The 21,255-nt window shown below is 39.5% G+C and overlaps 1 protein-coding gene across 1 annotated transcript; it reads left to right on the plus strand.

Moving 5' to 3' along the window:
* The first annotated feature begins 2,787 nt into the window (after window positions 1-2,787).
* Window positions 2,788-21,191, plus strand: gsdmeb (gasdermin Eb). Its single transcript, XM_067449086.1, has 11 exons — window positions 2,788-2,806; window positions 3,093-3,157; window positions 3,899-4,140; window positions 8,639-8,831; window positions 10,856-11,024; window positions 11,192-11,318; window positions 11,451-11,567; window positions 14,444-14,571; window positions 16,020-16,191; window positions 16,375-16,448; window positions 20,734-21,191. Exons 3-11 carry the CDS (start codon window positions 3,933-3,935, stop codon window positions 20,962-20,964), a joined length of 1,419 nt encoding a protein of 472 aa, XP_067305187.1. The 5' UTR covers window positions 2,788-2,806; window positions 3,093-3,157; window positions 3,899-3,932; the 3' UTR covers window positions 20,965-21,191.
* The last annotated feature ends 64 nt before the right edge of the window (window positions 21,192-21,255 follow it).

Genomic DNA, 21,255 nt, shown 5'->3' on the forward strand with positions numbered 1-21,255 from the left:
CAGGAGGAGGGACCTGGTCGAAGGTGGCGAGGCGAGCCCGAAGGGTCTGCAGCGCCATCTCATCGCACTCGGGGCAGCCGCCCTGAGAGAGTGCGAGCTGCGCGTGGTCCCGTCCAAGGCATGCCACGCAGATGACGTGATGGTCGCCGCCAAGGAGAGGAGCTCTGCAAGAGCCGCAGGAAATGCGAGGCATTTGAAACAACGCCCCGCGCTCTTTTAGGAGAAGAGAGTTTAAAAGGATACGATCGCCGGATGGCGTAGCTGGAACGGCAGAGAAGGCGGAGAGGGAGTCCGTCGTCCTCAGCTGCAGGTTCCGCTGGTGCCTTTTCGACGGCGGTTGCTTCTTCCGGAGGTCAGCGAAGGTATCGCTGAAGGAGATAAAATCTGACACCTATGGCGAAATCAGGGCTTTATATAGCCTCCTGTATGCAAATATAAGCACCTTTTTTCGGCGGGCTTCTGGAACGCCCCCCATTGGCTCGTTCCTCTCAGCCGCCTCACCATAGGTTCATGCAGTTGCCGTGGCCCGGCCAATCAGAGCGCTCCTCGCGCTGAGCTATGGCCGTTCAGCGGCACTGCGCTTTACATGGATACCTTTATTAAAGTTTTGCTTCATATTCTCGAGAAAAGGAGTTTTTCCCATACGTAATACGAGGAACCTCTCTCGAAAGGGAACCCAAAATTCCTATCTCAAAAAAATTGCATATTTCATCCGACCAATAAAAGAAAAGTGTTTTTAATACAAAAAAAGTCAACCTTCAAATAATTATGTTCATTTATGCACTCAGTACTTGGTCGGGAATCCTTTTGCAGAAATGACTGCTCAATGCGGCGTGGCATGGAGGCGATCCGCCTGTGGCACTGCTGAGGTGTTATGGAGGCCCAGGACTTCGATGTTGGGTCTTGCGTCTCTCAATTTTCTCTTCACAATATCCCACAGATTCTCTATGGGGTTCAGGTCAGGAGAGTTGGCAGGCCAATTGAGCACAGTAATACCATGGTCAGTAAACCATTTACCAGTGGTTTGGGCACTGTGAGCAGGTGCCAGGTCGTGCTGAAAAGCAAAATCTTCATCTTCATAAAGCTTTTCAGCAGATGGAAGCATGAAGTGCTCCAAAATCTCCTGATAGCTAGCTGCATTGACCCTGCCCTTGATAAAACACAGTGGACCAACACCAGCAGCTGACATGGCACCCCAGACCATCACTGACTGGGTACTTGACACTGGACTTCAGGCATTTTGGCATTTCCTTCTCCCCAGTCTTCCTCCAGACTCTGGCACCTTGATTTCCAAATGACATGCAAAATTTGCTTTCATCCAAAAAAAGTACTTTGGACCACTGAGCAACAGTCCAGTGCTGCTTCTCTGTAGCCCAAAAGTGGCTTGACCTGGGGAATGCGGCACCTGTAGCCCATTTCCTGCACACGGCTGTGCACGGTGGCTCTGGATGTTTCTACTCCAGACTCAGTCCACTGCTTCCGCAGGTCCCCCAAGGTCTGAATCGGTCCTTCTCCATAATCTTCCTCAGGGTCCGGTCACCTCTTCTCGTTGTGCAGCGTTTTTTGCCACACTTTTTCCTTCCCACAGACTTCCCACTGAGGTGCCTTGATACAGCACTCTTGAACAGCCTATTAGTTCAGAAATGTATTTCTGTGTCTTACCCTCTCGCTTGAGGGTGTCAATGATGGCCTTCTGGACAGCAGTCAGGTCGGCAGTCTTACCCATGATTGCGGTTTTGAGTAATGAACCAGGCTGGGACTTTTTAAAAGCCTCAGGAATCTTTTACAGGTGTTTAGAGTTAATTAGTTGATTCAGATGATTAGGTTAATAGCTTGTTTAGGGAACCTTTTCATGATATGCTAATTTTTTGAGATAGGAATTTTGGGTTTTCATGAGCTGTATGCCAAAATCATCAGTATTAAAACAATAAAATACCTGTAATATTTCAGTTGGTGTGCAATGAATCTAAAATATATTAAAGTTTAATTTTTATAATTACATTATGGAAAATAATGAACTTTATCACAATATGCTAATGTTTTGAGAAGGACCTGTATCAAAATTAGGAACCTCGCACAAGTGGTTAAAAAATGCATTCAAAATTAGGAACCTTACTTATAACGTAATGAATGTTGGTGACAGTATGCTTTGAAACCATGTTATTAGTTCTGGACCTGGGCTGAGATCCTCAAATGCATCATATGATTTGTAGAAACCATTGGTTTACTTATCTACTTGTGTTAACAATACTTTTGGCAAACGCAGCCCAGGATGGCTTAGTCTGAATTCGGTGTTATGCCACAAAATTCTATTGGAAAATGTCATGGTGTCATTCTTTGTACTGAAACTCCACAGAAAGAGAGTCCAGCAGCAAGACAGTCACCCTAAACATACAAGAAAATTGACCATAGATTGAACGTTAAAAGAAGAAATATAAAGGAGGCAGTTTATGAGGCCAACAGGCAAGATTGGCAAGATCCAAATGTTACAAATATTTTATTGCCATTATTGTTGCTTAAAGCGGTGAAAAATTCAAAATCACCTTCAAGTTCCAAACCTGTATGAATTCCTTTCTTCTGCTGAACACAAAAGAAGATACTTTCTCTTGCATAACCAACTGTGTTTCATTTACTTTATCTAAATACTCCAGGCTGCCCCACCCTACTGTGAGCCACACCAGATACTCTTAGCTTGCCTGTTTTTTACAGTATGTAGTTAACAGTATGTAGTTAATGGATATGGGTCTATGTTAAATAGTTTTTGATTCACAGAGAGACAGGCTACCTGTATTAACAACATGCTAAGGTAGGCTATGATGGATTCAATTAAATTCAGTTATTATTACATTAAATCCACTTCAAATTCAGATAAGTATAGAATTTCATACTCTCTGTGACAACTTGTAAATAACTTGCATGTTGTTTACAACAAGTACACCCTCTCTCAAGAGATAAAAAGTCTCTTTGATTGACAATCTGTACAGCGAATGAAATATTTGTGTGAGAGGGAGCCAATGAAATACGTGTAGGTGGGGCTGAGCAAACTAGGCGTGTGTAAATCAGACGATGACTCGCTGGGCTTTTTGTTTCAGCTGTGGTAGAAGTCTTCAGGTGTTTTCTACAACGCTCGACAAGAGCAGACGACGATAAGCCCGAGGTCAGTGTTTACAAGTTTTCTGCTGCCTGCAAAGTTGTATTGGTTACTTTTAAAAATAATTTAGTGCGCTTTTGTCAGAACTAAAGAGAAGAAAGGATTACAATGATTCTATCGTTACATTATACCTTTCGGCTTCTTTAGCGTCACATTTTAAATGTACGTTAAGCCTAATATGTATAGGTGAGCTAGCAATTGGTAACTGCGAATCTAGACATCATAACACCTTTTGACACTAAAAAGACATCCAGTTATTTGAATAAGTGTCATTGTCTACTTGTCTGCTATGTAGGCTATTTATTTACAACTTCAACTAAACCAGTGTTCATGGCACAGCTCATCTGTGTAATACAACGGTACTGAATGATGTAGCCAAATATGGATATTATTTTACACTTTATTTTAAGGCATATTTGTTATAGGAAAATTACTCAATTAAATAAATCTACTATGGGTTAACAGCATGTACTATGGGTTAGTTACTTATATAATGCATAATTTACTGTTTAATGTGCTTACTAGAGCGAGTACATGTAACTTACAATGTAAAATAAATATTCAAGTGCCATGGTCCTTATATGGTATAACGTACTTCAAAGAATCCCTTGGCATTGCCATACATATCTAAAGAATTATGATATTTTAAGGTATTTGTTTTTTTTTAAATTATTATTAGTAATGCACTCTCATAGGAGTGATACTTTTGAAATAAAATCACTTATGACAGTTTTGCTTTTTTTCCAGCTGACCTATAAAAATCTTTCTGTCAGCATTAAAGATGTTTGCAAAAGCCACAAAGAACATGGTCTCAGAAATCGACACGGAAGGTTCCCTGATCCCAGTGTCCCGTCTGAATGACTCGGACGGTCTGTTTCCTCTGGCCCTGGTCATCAAGCGCAATCGCCTCTGGTTTTGGCAGAGCCCCAAGTACCTGCCATCAGACTTCAAACTAAATGATGTTCTTGTTGGAGATCCGATAAAACCAGGTACAGATGAACTTTTCTGACATTCTTTACTGACAAGTACACTGCTCAAAAAAATGAAGGGAACACTTAATCACAGCATTATACCAAGTCAGTTTAACTCCAGGGATATCAATCTGTCCAATTAGGAAGCATATGTGGTTGTGAATCAGTTTCAATAGACAGTATGCCAGTGTGGGGGAAAGTTACTTTGAAAAGTACCTGTAATGCATTACAATATTGCGCTACTCCATTAAAAAGTAACTAATTGAGTTAGTTTCTTTTTAAGAAAGGTAATGTTACGTTACTTTTGCATTACTTTTTCTCACCTTTGTTTTTATAACAAAAAAAGTTATATTTTTGTGCAAATGTAAAGACCTATTCACTCCAAAATTAAAATAAAAATGCAAATTCACGCATGTACAGTAAAGGGCTCAGCTGCCCTGGCGTTCTGGATAATGGAATAATAGGACACAGGAGAAAAAAAACTTTAACACTATTACTTCACCAGTAAAAACAAAACAATCTAAAGTCATTTTTGCTTTTGGTTTAAATTAATTATTGAAAGTTAGCAACAAAACATTGGTCAATAAAGGTAGATTAAATGCATACACATATTTGTTTTATTTAATATTTAATTATTGGAGGTTTGCATAGTATTCTTATTTTGCATTCGACTGAATTTATTTATTTTGAGGAGTACTTAATCTTCATTGTGCAAGTAAAATAAATAAATGTGAGCATTTAGTCTAGAACTACAATAACACCTTTGCACTTTTTCTCAATATGAGAAGAACAGACCTGTCAGTCAAACTTGCGTTACTTCTGCCCTAGCAGTCTCTGGAAACAACTGAATAAAAGACTAAAATTTATTTTTATATCACAATTCTTAGAAATAAACAGAATTGTGAGAGATACTCGTTATTCTGTCTTTTTCCTCAGAATTTTCCCCAGTTTATATCCCGCAATTCTTAATCTTTTCCCCTCAGAATTGTAATATAAACTCACAATTGCGAATTATAAAGTCTGAACTGGGAGATATACACACGCAAATGCAAAAAAAAGAGTCGGTTTAAATATTATTTCATGCTGTAACTGCTATATGTGTCCCCTATGAACTGCATATGTGAATATTATCTAGACTTACTTTTTACACCAAATTCATGCTTTAATAGTACACTTATCATTGACGGTTTCACCAGTACAGTCTGTGTCTTGCAACATAAACATCTATGTTTAGCTTCAAAAGGTGTCTTCATGATGGAGTTCTATAAAAATGAAGACCATATGTTTTACATTCCCATTCTGACATACAAAGGCACAACAAAAGATTTTTCTCTTATTCTGTAGATTTTGCCCATTTTCCTCCACTTATGCTATTTTTCTCCAGCCACTATGTGCGAGCAGCTGCAAGTGAAGTAAATTTGATGTCTGCTCCAAATGGGTCTATTGTTCTCTCTTTATTCTTCCTGACTGATTTGCCTTTAGGCAGTACCTGCACCCAATCAGGTTGCACAGGCATTCTTGCTCCTCCAGAATGACACATCCATAAATGCCATTGCAAGGAGGTTTGGTGTGTCTCCCTGCACAGTTTCAAGAGCATGGAGGAGATACCGGGAGGCAGGCCGTTACAGGAGGAGAGCTGGACAGGGATCTAGAAGGGCCACAACCCAACAGGACCGGTATCTGCTAATTTGTGCGAGGAGAAACAGGAGGAGCACTGCCAGTCTCCTACAAAAATGACCTCCAACAGGCTACTGATGTGCATGTTTCTGACCTAGTTGACAGAAGTTCTGGACTCCATTGCGGCTTTCATTGGTCAAGAACTACCCAAGAGGACATTTGACTGACATGTAACGCATCCAATCACAGTTCTTTTTGTTCCGCGTCATTTTAAGGAAATGTAAAGTCGATATCCCTGCAATAACAGACTGGCGTGCATCTACAAATTATTCACATTTTAAAAATCCTGTTTTTATTTCATTCTGGTAAGCACTCATTTTCACAGTTGTAAACGCAAGGGTGTTCTTCCACGCAGGAGTTTGGAGTCGTGGCATTTGTTTCCAGGAGAACCGTTAAAGAACGCAACACACGTCTCATGGAGATCGTGTAGAATTCAACCAATCAGATGACAACTTTAAAACTTTTTCCAGATAAGTGTGCCAATATGCATCAGATGTCCAGCCAATGGTCCATTTATATCTGAGGATGAGACTATTTCTGACCAAACTGTCAGAAACAGACTTCATGAGGGTGGTATGAAGGCCCAACATCCTCTAGTGGGACCTTTGCTCACAGCTTAGCTCTGTGCAGCTCATTTGGCATTGAGAATACCAGAATTGGCAAGTCCACCATTCTCTTCACGGATGAGAGCACATTAGACAGAGGTGAAATAATCTGGAGATGCCATGGGGAACGTTATGCTGTGTGCTTCGTCATCTAGCATGACCGGTTTAGTGGCAGAACGCTCACCAGCTGATTGGTGGAGAGGAGACTGAGTGATGAAGCCAATCAGGAGAGGGGGATGATTAGGAGGCCATGAAGGACCGAGGCCAATGGGCAAATTTGGCCAGGATCCCGGGGTTACACCCTTACTCTTTTTCCGAAGGACATCCTGGGATTTTTAATGACCACAGAGAGTCAGGACCTCGGTTTAACGTCTCATCCGAAAGACGGTGATCTTTGACAGTAAAGTGTCCCCATCACTATACTGGGGTGTTAGGACCCACACAGACCACAGGGTGAGCACCCCCTGCTGGCCTCGCTAACACCTCTACCAGGAGCTACCTGGTTTTCCCAGTTGGTCTCCCATCCAGGTACTGACCAGGCTCAGCCCTGCTTAGCTTTAGTGGGAAACCAGTCTTGGCCTACAGGGTGATATGGTTGCTGTGATGAAGAGATGAGATAATCGGTGTTATTCACTTTACTTTTTACTGGTCCTTATGTTATGCCTGATCGATGTATGTTACTTTTGAAGTGTTAAAAAATAACAATTTTGAAATTAAAGGGAGCATAACGTGTGTGTATGTGACTGTGTTGCTTTGCAACCACTTTGTCGCAACCACAAGCAATAAGCCCCATGGCCTACAGTGAATTTATAACACAACCCCTTAGCTGTTATAAATTATTGCTTTAGTTTAAAGCATGGAGCTTTAGTGGTGGTTAACTGTTATTTTGTCAAGGTGTTGCCTTTGTGCTTCAACACTGCTTTGAGTGTACTGACTGGCAGGTCTTCAGGGAAGCAGCATCAAATGCTGGAGAGGTGGATCTGGAAGAATAGGCATCTTCTGTCACCTGTTACATCAATAAGTGTGTTGATGATGTTACTACTGCCAGAACAATAACTATCCACCCTAACCGGAAGCCCTGGATGACTGTGATGGGTCAAATTTCTTCTGAGGGCTCGAGATTCAGCATTCAGAAAGGGTGACACAGAGGCGCTTTGAGTGGCAAGGAGAAAGTGTACTGGCATAAAAAGAGCAAAGGCTGACTATGCTTTAAGGATACAGGGCAACTTTTCTACGAATGACCCCCAGAAAATGTGAGCCGGTACAGAGGAGGTTAGGATGGTCCTACAGAGAGTCAAGCCACGGAAACATTCCAACTAGGGTCCTGAAAGACTGCGCACATCTGCTCGCATACTGACTGACATTTTTAACATCCCACTCTCCAAAGCAGTTGCACCATAATGCTTCAAATCTGCTACCATAATTCCCATGCCCAAATCAACTAGAGTGTCATGCTTGAATGACTATCGCCCAATAGCAACTGCTTTGATAGTGATGAAGTGCTTTGAACGGCTGGTTGTGAGAAATCAGTGAGAAAATTGGCATTAGAATTGACCAGAATCAGTACGCATACAGAAAAAACAGGTCTGCTGCTGATGCTGTCTCATCAGTCGTACATATGGCCCTTACCCACCTTGACAGCAAAGACACATATGTGAGACTGCTTTTTATGGATTTTAGTTCTGCTTCTAATAAAATTATTCCACAATCAGGGACATGTACATCAACAGATGCAGGAATAGGGCTATTTTACCCATCCTACCAATAGACTTTTTGTCCCTCTCCCCTCAGGCAGGAGGCTGCACAACATCAGAACTAGAACAACCAGGTCAAACAACAACTTCTTTCCAGATGCTCTTGGTCTTATCAACTCTGCCACACCGCAGAGCTGAAAAACTGAACTTTTTGTGTCGCATTTTATTACTATGCTGCTAATTTCGGGTTCCCTTTCACTCCATACACCCCCATTTCGTCAGTAATGACGTAACATCTCCATTCCCTTCCTTCCGGGAACTAAGGTTACATGCATAACCGAGACGTTTTAATGTGTATATATGTGTGTAGGATTGGTATTGTTTCTATTTGTATTTATTTATGATGAGAAGTTGAGTTATATATTTTTTAAGTGGTTTTTAAACTGACCTCAGTTCCAAATTTCCTTCCAGATCATGTACCATGTTTTTGGAATGACAATAAAAAAATGTAATCCTTACAATTGTTCTTTATGTCCACAGTTGTGATTGAAACAGACTTTTTGACCTATAATGGCAAGATTGTGGATAACAAAGGTGGAAGTGCTACAGCAGATATTGGGCCAGGGAGCATTAATATAGGGGGTACTGGCTCCAGCAAACTTCAGTCGTCGTTTGGAAACCTAAAGAAAGAGGAGGTGGATGTCCAGAAGCTCTTACAGGATTCCAAATCTAGGTGAGTGACAGAACACTTTTCAAAGCCTTTCTTATCAAGCTTGGTCAGATAAGGGAGTGGTATGGAATGTGGTTTAAACCTAAATGAATGTCACCCAAAGTGGGCATGGCATTTATTAAATTAAAAAAGGGAAATGTAAGTGCATGTGAATGGGGAAAAACAGAAATGAAAGTCGATGGCATCTTGTTTTATTTCTAACCATCTGTCAGTAAGTTCTCCTTTTCCGTTTTTGTAGATTTGGGCTATATTGTAGGTCTCTAAAAATCTTTGAGGTATACTTAATATCACATTATTATTTAAGGCAATTATAGGGATTTTTACACTGCACTTAGCCTTGGGTAGGGCTGCCCCACAACTAACGTTATTCTAGTTGTAGTCATTTTAAGGGATAGTTCACCCAACAATGAAAATTGTCATCATTTACTCACCCTCATGTTGTTCCAAACCGGTATGAGTTTTTTTCTTCTGCTGAACACAAAAGAAGCTATTTTCTTTGTTACAAACATTTTTCCAAATATCTTCTTTTGTGTTCAGCAGAAGAAAGAAACTCATACAGGTTAGGAACAACATGAGGGTGAGTAAATGATGACAGAATTTTCATTGTTGGGTGAACTATCCCTTTAACCTCTGGCCCTCTTCGTTAAGGCATCACACTTTGCTCCTTCATGGTCAAAAGTGATCGAAGACTTAGTAATTACTAATGTAACTTATTTTTTCCCTTGAAAACCAATTTAATATATTTGTGTCCACCAATATTTGACCTTCTTTAGTCTTTTGGCTCAATTTTACATTGCAGCCATATCAGTTCATTTTTGTGTGTATAATAGTGGTTTGTGTCTGTGTCTCTGCATGTGTGTGTCTGTTTTGTACTCTTGTGTAACCTCTTCCTTGTTCTTTTTTTTTTTTACTGCATTGTGGCTGAATTATTGATTTTTATTTCACATATTTGCAAAAACGTTCTCTGTTATAGTCACGCTAGTTTAACATATCCAAATCAGATTTTTTTGTGTTCACATAGCTAATGCAACAAAAGATACCAAGTGTCATCTCATTCCAATGAAGTAAAAATAATAATAATTCAAAATGTAAGATTTTTCAGACGTTTCTGACTGGGGAGGCCAGTGAATTAGTGAATTATCGTCTAATTGCAAGTGTGATATTAATTTAATTGCATAAATATATACACCCCACCCCATTATATATGTATAAAAAATAATAAATGTAACATTGTGAACTTGTTCTAAATTACAGAGAAACACCAAACCATAATGTTGAGCATTTGAAATATATATTTGTGATCAAGTGCATTCACTTGCTTGTTTCAATAAAAACAGTGAGTAGTTAAAAATAACGATGATGAATAAATTGACTTGGAACTATCTGAGTATTAAACCATTTTTTTGCACACCTTCCAACCAATCAGAATCGGAAAAAACTAACCCTGGGTTAGAGATAGGCAACTTTGGTCCTGTAGGGACAACAGTAAATTATGCATAATTATAAGCAACTCACAGTAAACTTAACCTGTATCAGAAAGGGTACAATTTTAGTAAATATTACTCGGCAATTAACCATGCAATTACATGCAAAATAAACAACACTGTTTTTTATAGTTCTGGCAACAGCAAAGGTCATATGGACCGTATCTGGGCCACACATTAAGCCAGTTTTAGTGTGAGTTTTGGCTTGCTGTGTGTGGCCCAGATGTGGCCCATGTGACCTTTGCCACTGCCAGAAATGATCTATATGTGCAATAGTTGGCCCAGATGTGTATGCTATTGGCAGCCACAATCATTTAATGTTTTCGTCACATGACCTAAAAGTAAAATTTTCCATGTCTGCTTTAGTTTTGTGCATGTGCTGCACGCACCTAAAAAACAACACACTCTAATCTCTGATCTCGCTTAATCGACCATCGATAAATTATTACTGACAATGAATCACTCATTGACTAATCATTCACATCCCTATTTTGGACAACAACAAAAAAATGTCTCGCACTTGAATCTATGCTGTGGTTGTAGAGTTCTGGACCTGCAGCACTCTCTGATCCAGCAGACACGGGAGATGAAGAGGGAGGTGTTGGCGGTAGTGAAGGAGCGAATCTTCACCACTCAGCCCTGCACCGTCACTGAGGAGGTTCAGGGAGGTGGTACCTGCACTGGAATGTTCGGGTTTAACAAGACAATAAAGGTTGGGCTTTCTTCTTTGGTGAAAAAAAAAAAATCACACACCCCTTTTTTTCATTGACATAATCCTGGGTGCATCATCATCAATTAACAACATTCCAGAGTAAGCGTGTCCAGTCCTGATGTCTCCTCTCCTCCTAATTCAAACTGTCCTGTCTTGTTTCTCCACAGGTCTCAGTAAATGATAACGAGAAACCTTTTGTTGAATATGACAATAATGTGTCCATCAACATCCCCACCAAAACCACCATTGCTTACAGCGTGATTGAACTAGAGGTTAATCACACTGGACGCTACGGTATTGATTGCTCTGCATGTTTTGCTAAAGCCAAGTTCTGATCATTCTGTAGTAGCTCATTAGATGTTTTGTAACAATTACAGTTTTTGCAAACAAGCAGTAATATGATTGTACCGTTGTCCATTTTGCCAGGACTGTGTCTGCGGCCAAATGTAAAAGGTGGTTTTGAACTTGACGGGCCAGTGAAGGTGACGCGAGTTAAGCCAGTTAGTGCTGTACCAGGGAAAACAACCAGCAAACTGCAGAAAGGTAACAACACAGTTTAATGAGTAATCATTTTTTGACAGACAAAATGCAGACAACTATAAGTAAGCCTTTTTTATTGAAGCTGATATCCCTGAAAAGTGTGAACATTATGGCTCTGTGACACTTAACTGTTTGTTTGAGCCTTAAACAGGAACACTGATTTAACCAAAGGTGTGAGCTTGGGTCAGGACTTTCTGTTTTTGAGAACAATGACACTGATGAGTTGAGTGCTGCAGGGAATATGTATTTTTTAAGCCAAAATCAGGAAACGAGTTCATATTTTAGCACTTCTGTTTACATCGAATTTTGTTAAATGCCTGAAATAAGGTATGTGGTTAACACAAGCTCAAGATTAAGATCACAAGCTCTATGACCAAAAATACACTGTAATGAAAACAGTGTAATAATGCCGGTTGATGGTTAAATGATTACTACAGAGTAAAGTAAAGTGTGTTTGTATTTTATTTTATGTTTGAACCATTTTCTTCATTACGTTTGAGTCATGTCATGCACTTCGCTAAAAACTGTAAAATAAAAAATGTGAATGGCCTATGGTTTAAAAGATCTTGTGTGTCACGTCAGTAAATAGCATTCTGAGCTACTGAACGAACTTCACTGACCGAGTTGCTGTTTTGAGTCTGAACGAGACAGAGATCTCGTTCGTGAATGAACTAGGCTACCTCGGTCATTTAGCATGCGTGTCAGTCTCGTTCAGCAATCAGCAGAAAGCGGATGCAAAGCACAGTTATAGACAAACCTCATGTTTATAACCCCATGTTTAACCTAATCCCAGATATATGAATGTCTAAATGTCTGACAAAAGAATTAAATGTTAATCATGCAAGAAAACATGCTTTGGTCATCTGAACCACTTATTTAGACTTATTTCATTTAATGAGTAGATTATGCACATTTTAATAAAGCCAAATCAGTTTTTTTTGTAAGTAAGTACATTCGTTGACTTAAGACATTACACATAAAACACTCTTTTTCGTCACCTGCGGTCATATTTATGTAATATTTAAAAAAAAATTTACTGAACGAATCGATGAACGAATCATTTTGGTGAACGAACTGAAAATGAACGACTCTTAAAGGGGGGGTGAAACACTCAGTTTCAGTCAGTGTCATGTCAATCTTGAGTACCTATAGAGTAGCATTGCATCCTGCATATCTCCGAAAAGTCTTTATTTTTTTAATAATTATATAAGAAAGATGCGCTGTTCCGAGTCTTTCCGAAAAAAGCCGAGCGGGTGGGGGCGTGTCGTGTGAGCGGAGCTAAATAATGACGTGTGCTCGCTGCTGCTATTGTGTTGAGTCGAGTGCGTCGTAAAGCTGTGTCATCCCTAACAGCGGGAAAAAAACTTTATTCAAAATAAAAATATGGCTTTTAATCAGATACAGCCATACATCTATGATCCGGAATCAGACCCAGAGGCTGCAGTTGAACAGGAGCAGCAGCAAAAACGACTAGAGCAGGACGTCTGTATGTGGTACAAGTTATACACTAACTATATAATATGCTTAGCGGCTTGTGTTATTTACATATTTAGACTTGAATTATATCGTCGTATTTTTGTCTTTGAAAGGTGTACATGTGGGAAGTGCAGTTGTGCACGTGTTTGTGTGTTTACGCGTGGTTTGTGTAGACAGTAAGCGGACTAAAAAAAACACAGACATTTGAAGCAGTCTCACTCACCGCCTGCGGTTCTAACGTTGGGACTGCTCCATCATTCAGCATTAGGCGATCGGGAAAATCCGGCGTCGAGCTGGGCCTTGTTTATGAAACAGTCGGCACCGAAATGCAGCGAACAGATATAAACATTCGCGCAACTCAGTTGCTGATCCGGAAAAGCAAATTACATCCACTGTTGCCTTAACGCGGGGTTTTTGGGGAATCTGTGCAGGACTGTCTTGGTCTGGCAACCAAAAACGCACTTTTTTGGTGACATTGTTATGTGCACATCACCTGTGCAGCGCAGCCTACGAGCCAGCGCTTTGATGGGCGTAGGCTGTTACTTTCGCTCTCTCCCTCTCTCTCTCTCACGCGCTTCCGGTAGAATTGTCCGTAAGGCCCATACAAGGAAATTCCGCCCCCATTAACGTCAAAGGGGACGCATGATCTCAAAAAACTTGCCGAAACTTATGACTAACCGGAAGTAGTATTGTTGACAAAGAAATACTCCCATCAAACGTCCACCTTAACTTTTGAAACTTTGTCTATGTTTAGTATGGGATTCCAAGTCTTTAACAGTGTAAAAAGATCAGTATGCATGAAACAGCATTTCACCCCCCCTTTAAAAAAATCTAAATTTCTACCACTAGTGTAGGGTGTTTTTGTTTGTCTGTTTTTGTTAAAGGGATTTGGTTAAAAGCCTGAAATAAGGTCTGTGGTGAACACTAGCTCAAGTTTAAGATCATAAGCTCTATGACCTAAAACATTAGGAATACCCAACTTTAAAAAAAGAAAAGAAACAAAAGTGTGATGTCTTGAAAAAGGCAGTTGTTAACAAGTTACTAAATGGGACTACAGAGGTTATTGGAGACTGTAAACGTCATCACACTGAACCGACTCAAACTCAAACTCAATGCACTTTTTTGTGATGGTTCAAAAGCTAATGGAAAGTCCTATTGGGTTTTTTTCTAGGTAACCTGTGGCCTTCTGGGTTGGCCTACAAAAATATATCATCCCTACAGCACTCTATTTAGGCACATCAGCTTTAAAGAGTTTGGTTGCTTTTATTACAAATTAGTTCTATCTTGACTTTATGGAGTTTGAGCAGGGAGTTGGTTAATACGGTAGAGTATAGGCTACTTAATGTTTATTAAAAGCATTTTTTAATGGAAAAATGTATACTGCCTCCACTTCCTCTCTTTAGATCTTGAAGGACTCCAAGGACAGTTTTTGGTTCTCTCTAAACTCCCATCCAGCACACGCTGCTCATTATTCCAGCAGATCTCTCTGCTCCTGCAGAACAGTCGGGCCCTCAGCTTGCTGGAGGACGCAGTGAGTGAGGGAAATCTTACTTTACTTTTTACAGATTGCTTTTTTTTTAAAAAGTGAAATTAAGTGAGAATTATTTCATTGAATAAATGTGTGATCCATTATTTAATATTGACATTTTTTGGAACAAAAATTTATATATATATATATATATATATATATATATATATATATATATATATATATATATATATATATATATATATATATATATATATATATATATATATATATATATATATACACATATACATATACATATATATACATATACACTCACCGGCAACTTTAATAGATACACCTTGCCTTGAACTGGGTTGGATCCTGTTTTGCCTTCAGAACTGCACTGAACGCTACACATCCATGATGCGAATTTCCCTTTCCATCACATCCCAAAGGTGCTTTATTTGTATTGAGAACTGGTGACTGTGGAGGTAATATGAGATGATTTGAGCTTTTTGACATGATACATTATCCTGCTGAAAGTAGCCATCAGAGGATGGAACACTGTGGTCCTAAAGAGATGAGCATGGTCAGCAACAATACTCTGGTAGGCTGTGGCGTTTAAAGGATGTTTAATTGGTACTAAGGTGCCCAAAGTGTGCAAAGAAAATATCCCTCATACCATTACATCATCAGCCTGAACTGTTGATACAAGGCAGGATGGATCCAAGCTTTCGTGTTGTTTATGCCAAATTCTGATCCTACCATCTGAATGTTGCAGTAGAAATTGAGACTCATCAGACCAGTTTAAATCTTCTGTTCTCCAATTTTGGTGAGACCATGTGAATTGTAGCCTCAGTTTCCTGTTCTGAGCTGACAGGAGAGGAACCAGGTGTGGTCTTCTGTTGTAGCTCATTTGCTTCAAGGTTTGATGTGATGTTTGTTCAGAGATGCTTCTGCATTCCTCAGTTGTAACAAGTAGTTATTTTTAGAGTTTCTGTTGCGGTTCTCCTCTGACATAAACCAGGCATTTTCACCCACAGAACTGTCGCTCACTGCATATTTTCTCTTGTGGACCATTCTCTGTAAACCCTAGAGTTTCTGAAATACTCAGACCAGCCTGAGTGGAATCAGCTACCATGCCACGTTCAAAGTCACTTAAATCACCTTTCTTCCCCATGCTGATGCACATCAGTTTGAACTTCAGCAATGTGTTTCCCAGAGCCAACTATGTTCGCAAGTTCTGCACCAATACAATTCAATGGAACTTACCATCTACATGCCAAAAAGCGTGTTTTTGCACCGTGATTGACTAATTAGATACTTGCAAACAGTACAGAGTTGTACCTAATATATTGGCCGACGTATATCTTTTAATAGCTATAAATGTCAAGAATGGGGAAAAAAATATTATGGGGTCACCTTGGGTCATTTTTGACCAATTAATTTCTTTGTAAGACAAAGCAACTTTTGAATGGTAACGTTGGACATCTTTTTCCCTCTCTCAGCTAGAAGACCTTTGTGATGGGACACAGCCTGACCCCAGTGTGTTAGATGAGGTTCCTGATCTGAAGGTCACACTGGAGCTTGTACAGAAGGCTGCTAGTACAAATTCTTCTGGAAAGCAGACGAAACCCAGCGTTCTTACGGCCACCCACCTGCTCTTCAGCTCCTTAGATGGTGAGTTCAGTTCAAGTGACAGAATTTTGACCAATATAGGTCATAGTTGGAATCGGTTATTGTTATCTGATCCTAACAGTTGTACCTGATATGCATTATTGTCAGCTACAAGGCCAGAATGATTGTCATACACCACTTTTCAAAATGACCTTTGTTCTCATAAACAATCATGTGTCCATGTAGAGATGACTGACTCTGCCTTGTTTGAGCTTGAATCCTGCTGCAGTTACACAACCCTGCAAGCTCTGCTCCATATTGTAAGTATCCTTACATAACAGTACTCCAAAATAAGAAATATTGTGATCAAAAGCAAGTATTAATACCACATGTAATAAATAGGCCATGTTCCATAGAGGTATTCAGTCATGCCATCAATTTATTGAGCATCTTGCGAGGCTAATTACAGTGAGGAAAATAAGTATTTGAACACCCTGCTATTTTGCAAGTTCTCCCACTTAGAAATCATGGAGGGGTCTGAAATTGTCATCGTTTTTTAGATTATTTATTTGTATGATGCTGCAAATAAGTATTTAAACACCTGTCTATCAGCTAAAATTCTGACCCTCAAAGACCTAGTAGTCTGCTTTTAAAGTGTCCATCTCCACTCCATTTATTATCCTAAATAAGATGCATCAGTTTGAGGTCGTTAGCTGCATAAAGACACCTGTCCACCCCATACAATCAGTAAGAATCCAACTACTAACATGGCCAAGACCAAAGAGCTGTCCAAAGACACTAGAGACAAAATTGTTGGCTGGAAAGGGCTACGCTGAAATTGCAGAGTAGCTTGGTGAAAAAAAGGTCCACTGTTGCAGCAATCATTAGAAAATGGAAGAAGCTAAACATGACTATCAATCTCCCTTGGACGGGGGCTCCATGCAAGATCTCACCTCGTGGGGTCTCAATGATCCTAAGAAAGGTGAGAAATCAGCCCAGAACTACACGGGAGGAGCTGGTCAATGACCTGAAAAGAGCTGGGACCACCGTTTCCAAGGTTACTGTTAGGTAATACACTGAGATGTCATGGTTTAAACCAGCACATGTCCAGGCCCGTCTTAAGTTTGCCAATGGCCATTTGGATGATCCAGAGGAGTCAGGGGAGAAAGTCATGTGGTCAGATGAGACCAAAATAGAACTTTTTGGTCATAATTACACTAAACCTGCTTGGAGGAAGAAGAATGATAAGTACCATCTCAAGAACACCATCCCTACTGTGAAGCATGGGGGTGGTAGCATCATGCTTTGGGGTGTTTTTCTGCACATGGGGCAGGGTGACTGCACTGTATTAAGGAGAGAAACAAAGGCTACTGTACCAAATATTAACATTGATTTTCTCAGGTGTTTAAATACTTATTTGCTGCTGTATCATACAAATAAATAGTTTAAAAAATCATATATTGTGATTTCTGGATTTTTTTAAATTGTCTCACAGTGGACATGCACCTACGATGACAATTTCAGACCCCTCCATAATTTCTAGGAGAGAGAACTTGCAAAATAGCAGGGTGTTCAAATACTTATTTTCCTCACTGTATCTACTTGGTCCCTCTGTAATTTCCTGTGGCCACTTTGGACTTATGACTGAAAAGGCTTGTGGTGAACTTAATTTCAAGAGACTTTCACATGTTTGTGACATAAATTACAAAATCCTTCAAAATTCACATCTGATGTTTGACCTAAGCTGTTAATAAGTTGCTAAAAGATTAAAACCACTTCAATGTGAGTTTACAAGCTCAAGTCATATAATCATACAATTGTGGTCCTTATTTAACTTTAAACTTTAAGGTCAGATTTTTGTTGTTGTTGGTCGTTTGTTGTTTTTTGTTTTTTATTAAATTAATGCTTTTATTCAACAAGGGCACAGTAAATCAAAACTGACAACGCTTTTGTAACATTATAAATGTCTACTATTTCAAATAACAATGTTACATTGAGATGTCTATGAATTAAAGAATGCTGAAAAAAGGGGTTTCCACAAAAATATTAAACAGCCCAACTGTGATAAGAACAAATGTTTAAATACATTAAATTTCATAATACACCAATCAGGCATAACATTATGAGGTGAATGAGGTGAGGTGAACAACACTGAATATCATGGGATGTGTTGCAAGTGAACATTTTGTCCTCAAAGTTGATGTGTCAGAAACAGGAAAAATGGGATTTGAGCAAGTTTGACAGGGGCCAAATTGTGATGGCTAGATTACTGGGTCAGAGCATTTCCAAAACTGCAGCGGTCAGTATCTATCAAAAGTGGTCTAGCAAAGGCTGGCTCGTGTGATCAGATCAAACAAAAGAGCTACTGTAGTTAAAATTGCTCAAGAAATTAATGCTGGTTCTGATCGAAATGTGTCAGAATACACAGTGCATCACAGTGTGTTGCATATGGGGCTGACCTCTGTACACCATGGACCACAGCGCAATGGAAGAAGGCAGGGCTGTACCCACCATTGAGGTCCGGACCTCGGTAATTCTCTGAGGTGTACATAATAGAAGTTGCAAAATAATAGCCTATTAAGGCGGCGTGTACAAACAGGTGTTCGCGCCTCGCCCGGCGTATGTTTTCAATTGTTTCCAATGGATGCGCCGCACTTTTCAATAGCACCAACAGCTGGCAGGTTTTGTCCATTTTTATGCGTTGAGCATCCACAGTTCAACTTTGGGTGAACATCAATGTCCAATCACAGTGGAGGAGAGGCGGGACAAATGCCACAACCACCAACCGGCGCTTCGAACAACGACTGATGTTTGACATCACAACACCGCGAGAGCGCTTAATAATTAGGGATGCAAACTAATAACGATACAGACGATAATGAAAAGACTGCTTCAAACAAAGCTCAGCTTTGAAAGGTGAAAAGATACAGGGCAAGAGAAGGAGACTGGGGAAAAAAGAAAGAGAGATGATGATGGCGATGAGACAGAAAGAGCAGGTAGCCCACTGTGCTCAGAATAGAAAAAGCATTAGCCTACAATATATTCCTAATTGCTACACATATTGTGATTCTGGTCTGTGAAATCCAGGCTAAAGTCTCATCATCTAATATTAGGAGCATCAAATTTTGATTTCACTCATTGGTTATATTTTCACATTGATTTCTATCTTTGACATGATCTTACTCATTCAACATTAAATATATCAAGGTTATATGTTCAAATAATGTTCTTTACATAATGTAAATCACAATTTACTTTAGCTAGGTTTTCAAAGACAGAGTCACACATATGTCGTCTTTGGCTCAATTTAACAACAAAACAGATTTTCTGATTTTCTAATTTGGAGTCTAATTTTTTTTGCAACATTTAACCAGATTCTCATTTATAAAAATGTGTTGTCTTCTTAAAATAATGTATACTGCACACTGACATGGTTTTAAAGCTTCAGTTAGCTGATTCTTTGATTTTCTTATGTCTTAAAATGCATATGTAAAGGAGGGAAATGTTTTTTTTTCAAACCCTCGAAAATTCATATTTGGACCTCGGTATTTTGAAAATCCTGGGTACGGCCCTGGAAGAATGTGGCCTGGTCTGATAAATCATGCTTTCTTTTAAAATCATGTGGATGGCCAGGTGCATGTGCGTTGCTTACCTGGGGAACACATGGCACAAGGATGCACTATGAAAAGAAGGCAACCATGTGGCTGTGGATGTTACTTTGACACATACCACCTACCAAAGCACGGTATTCCCTGTGACTGTAGCCTCTTTCAGCATGATTATGCACCCTGCCACAAAGCAAAAATGGTTCAGGGATAGATTGAGGCGCAAAACAAGTTTTAGATGTTGACCTGGTCTCCAAATTCCCCAGATCTTAATTCAATCGAGCGTCTGTGCTGAACAAACAAGTCTGATCCTTAGAGGCCACACCTTGCCACTTACAGGACTTAAAGGATCTGCTGCTAACATATTGTTGCCAGATACCACAGCACACCTTCAGGTGTCCAGAGGAGTCCATGCCTCGACAGGTCAGGCCTGTTTTGTCAGCAAAGGGGGGACCAACTCATCATTAGGGTGGTGTTCATAATGTATGATCAGTGTATATTAAAATAAAGGTTATTTGAAATTATATGACAACATTACTAATACAGTAAAAACAGTAATAAAATAAATGCAGCCTTGAGGAGTATAACAACTCTTAAAAGCATCTTATTGACCCCAAACTTTCGAATGGTTTTAACAGAAAAGGGTTAAAAGACAAAAATGCCACCAAAATTACCTGTATAATTAAAGTGAATATGTATATATAAATAAGTGAGATGTGTAAATGTAGCAATATATTTATAAAAATTGCCTTTACCAAGGTTACATTTTTGGGGAAAAGCTGCCCCTTAATGGAAAAGTTAATTTGTGAACTAGAGTATGTGTGTTTTGTTGCTATTGTATAGCACAAAACACCCCATGATTCAATAATCTCTTATTATAGGCTTAAACATGTCAGTTATCTTTTAGCTTGTAGGTCCACAAACTGAGCAGTTCTGAGTCACATGTAAGAAACAGAGCTTCCTTTCTTTGCCTGTATGACATGTCCATTTTTTTGTGCAGGTGCAAAATATGGCTTCAAGAAAGAAGTCCTCTTGGAACGATGCAGCTCTGGCCGTGTTAGCCAATGAGGAGGTTTTCAAGAAGATTACAGCACTCTTTGCTTCTTGTAACGTGACCTTGCTTAAGGAGAAGGATTCACTTGTTACAAAAATCAGCAACCCACAGGATCCCCTCCCTCTCATGCTATGCATTGCAGTCAAAGGTTTGGCATCTCTAGCACCCCCTGTCTGACTGGAGTACAACAGCAAAGCCCAAAAAAAGAAAAAGAAAAAAACTGGTGCAAGGTATTATGTTACGAGGACCAAAGGGCCTTAAAGCCTGCATGTGGACGATCCACTCTCTGGGATGACCAAAAAAAAAAACTGATCCTTTTAGCCGTTTTCTGGATGACATCATGGCAAACCGCAATCATTTTGAATTTGTCTTTTAATACATGTTCTTTTATTTATTATATATTTTATATATATAATTATGATTTTTTATATATATATATATATATATATATATATATATATATATATA

Source organism: Pseudorasbora parva, chromosome 7 (genome assembly GCF_024679245.1).
Source record: "Pseudorasbora parva isolate DD20220531a chromosome 7, ASM2467924v1, whole genome shotgun sequence".
NCBI lineage: Eukaryota > Metazoa > Chordata > Actinopteri > Cypriniformes > Gobionidae > Pseudorasbora > Pseudorasbora parva.

What these genes read in the sequence shown, in the direction of transcription:
- gsdmeb (XM_067449086.1), top strand. Translation starts at nt 3,933, where the DNA reads ATGTTTGCAAAAGCCACAAAGAACATGGTCTCAGAAATCGACACGGAA. An exon ending in AACCAGCAAACTGCAGAAAG is followed by an intron (nt 11,568 to 14,443) that starts GTAACAACACAG and finishes TCCTCTCTTTAG; the next exon opens with ATCTTGAAGGACTCCAAGGA. An exon ending in TCAGCTTGCTGGAGGACGCA is followed by an intron (nt 14,572 to 16,019) that starts GTGAGTGAGGGA and finishes TCCCTCTCTCAG; the next exon opens with CTAGAAGACCTTTGTGATGG.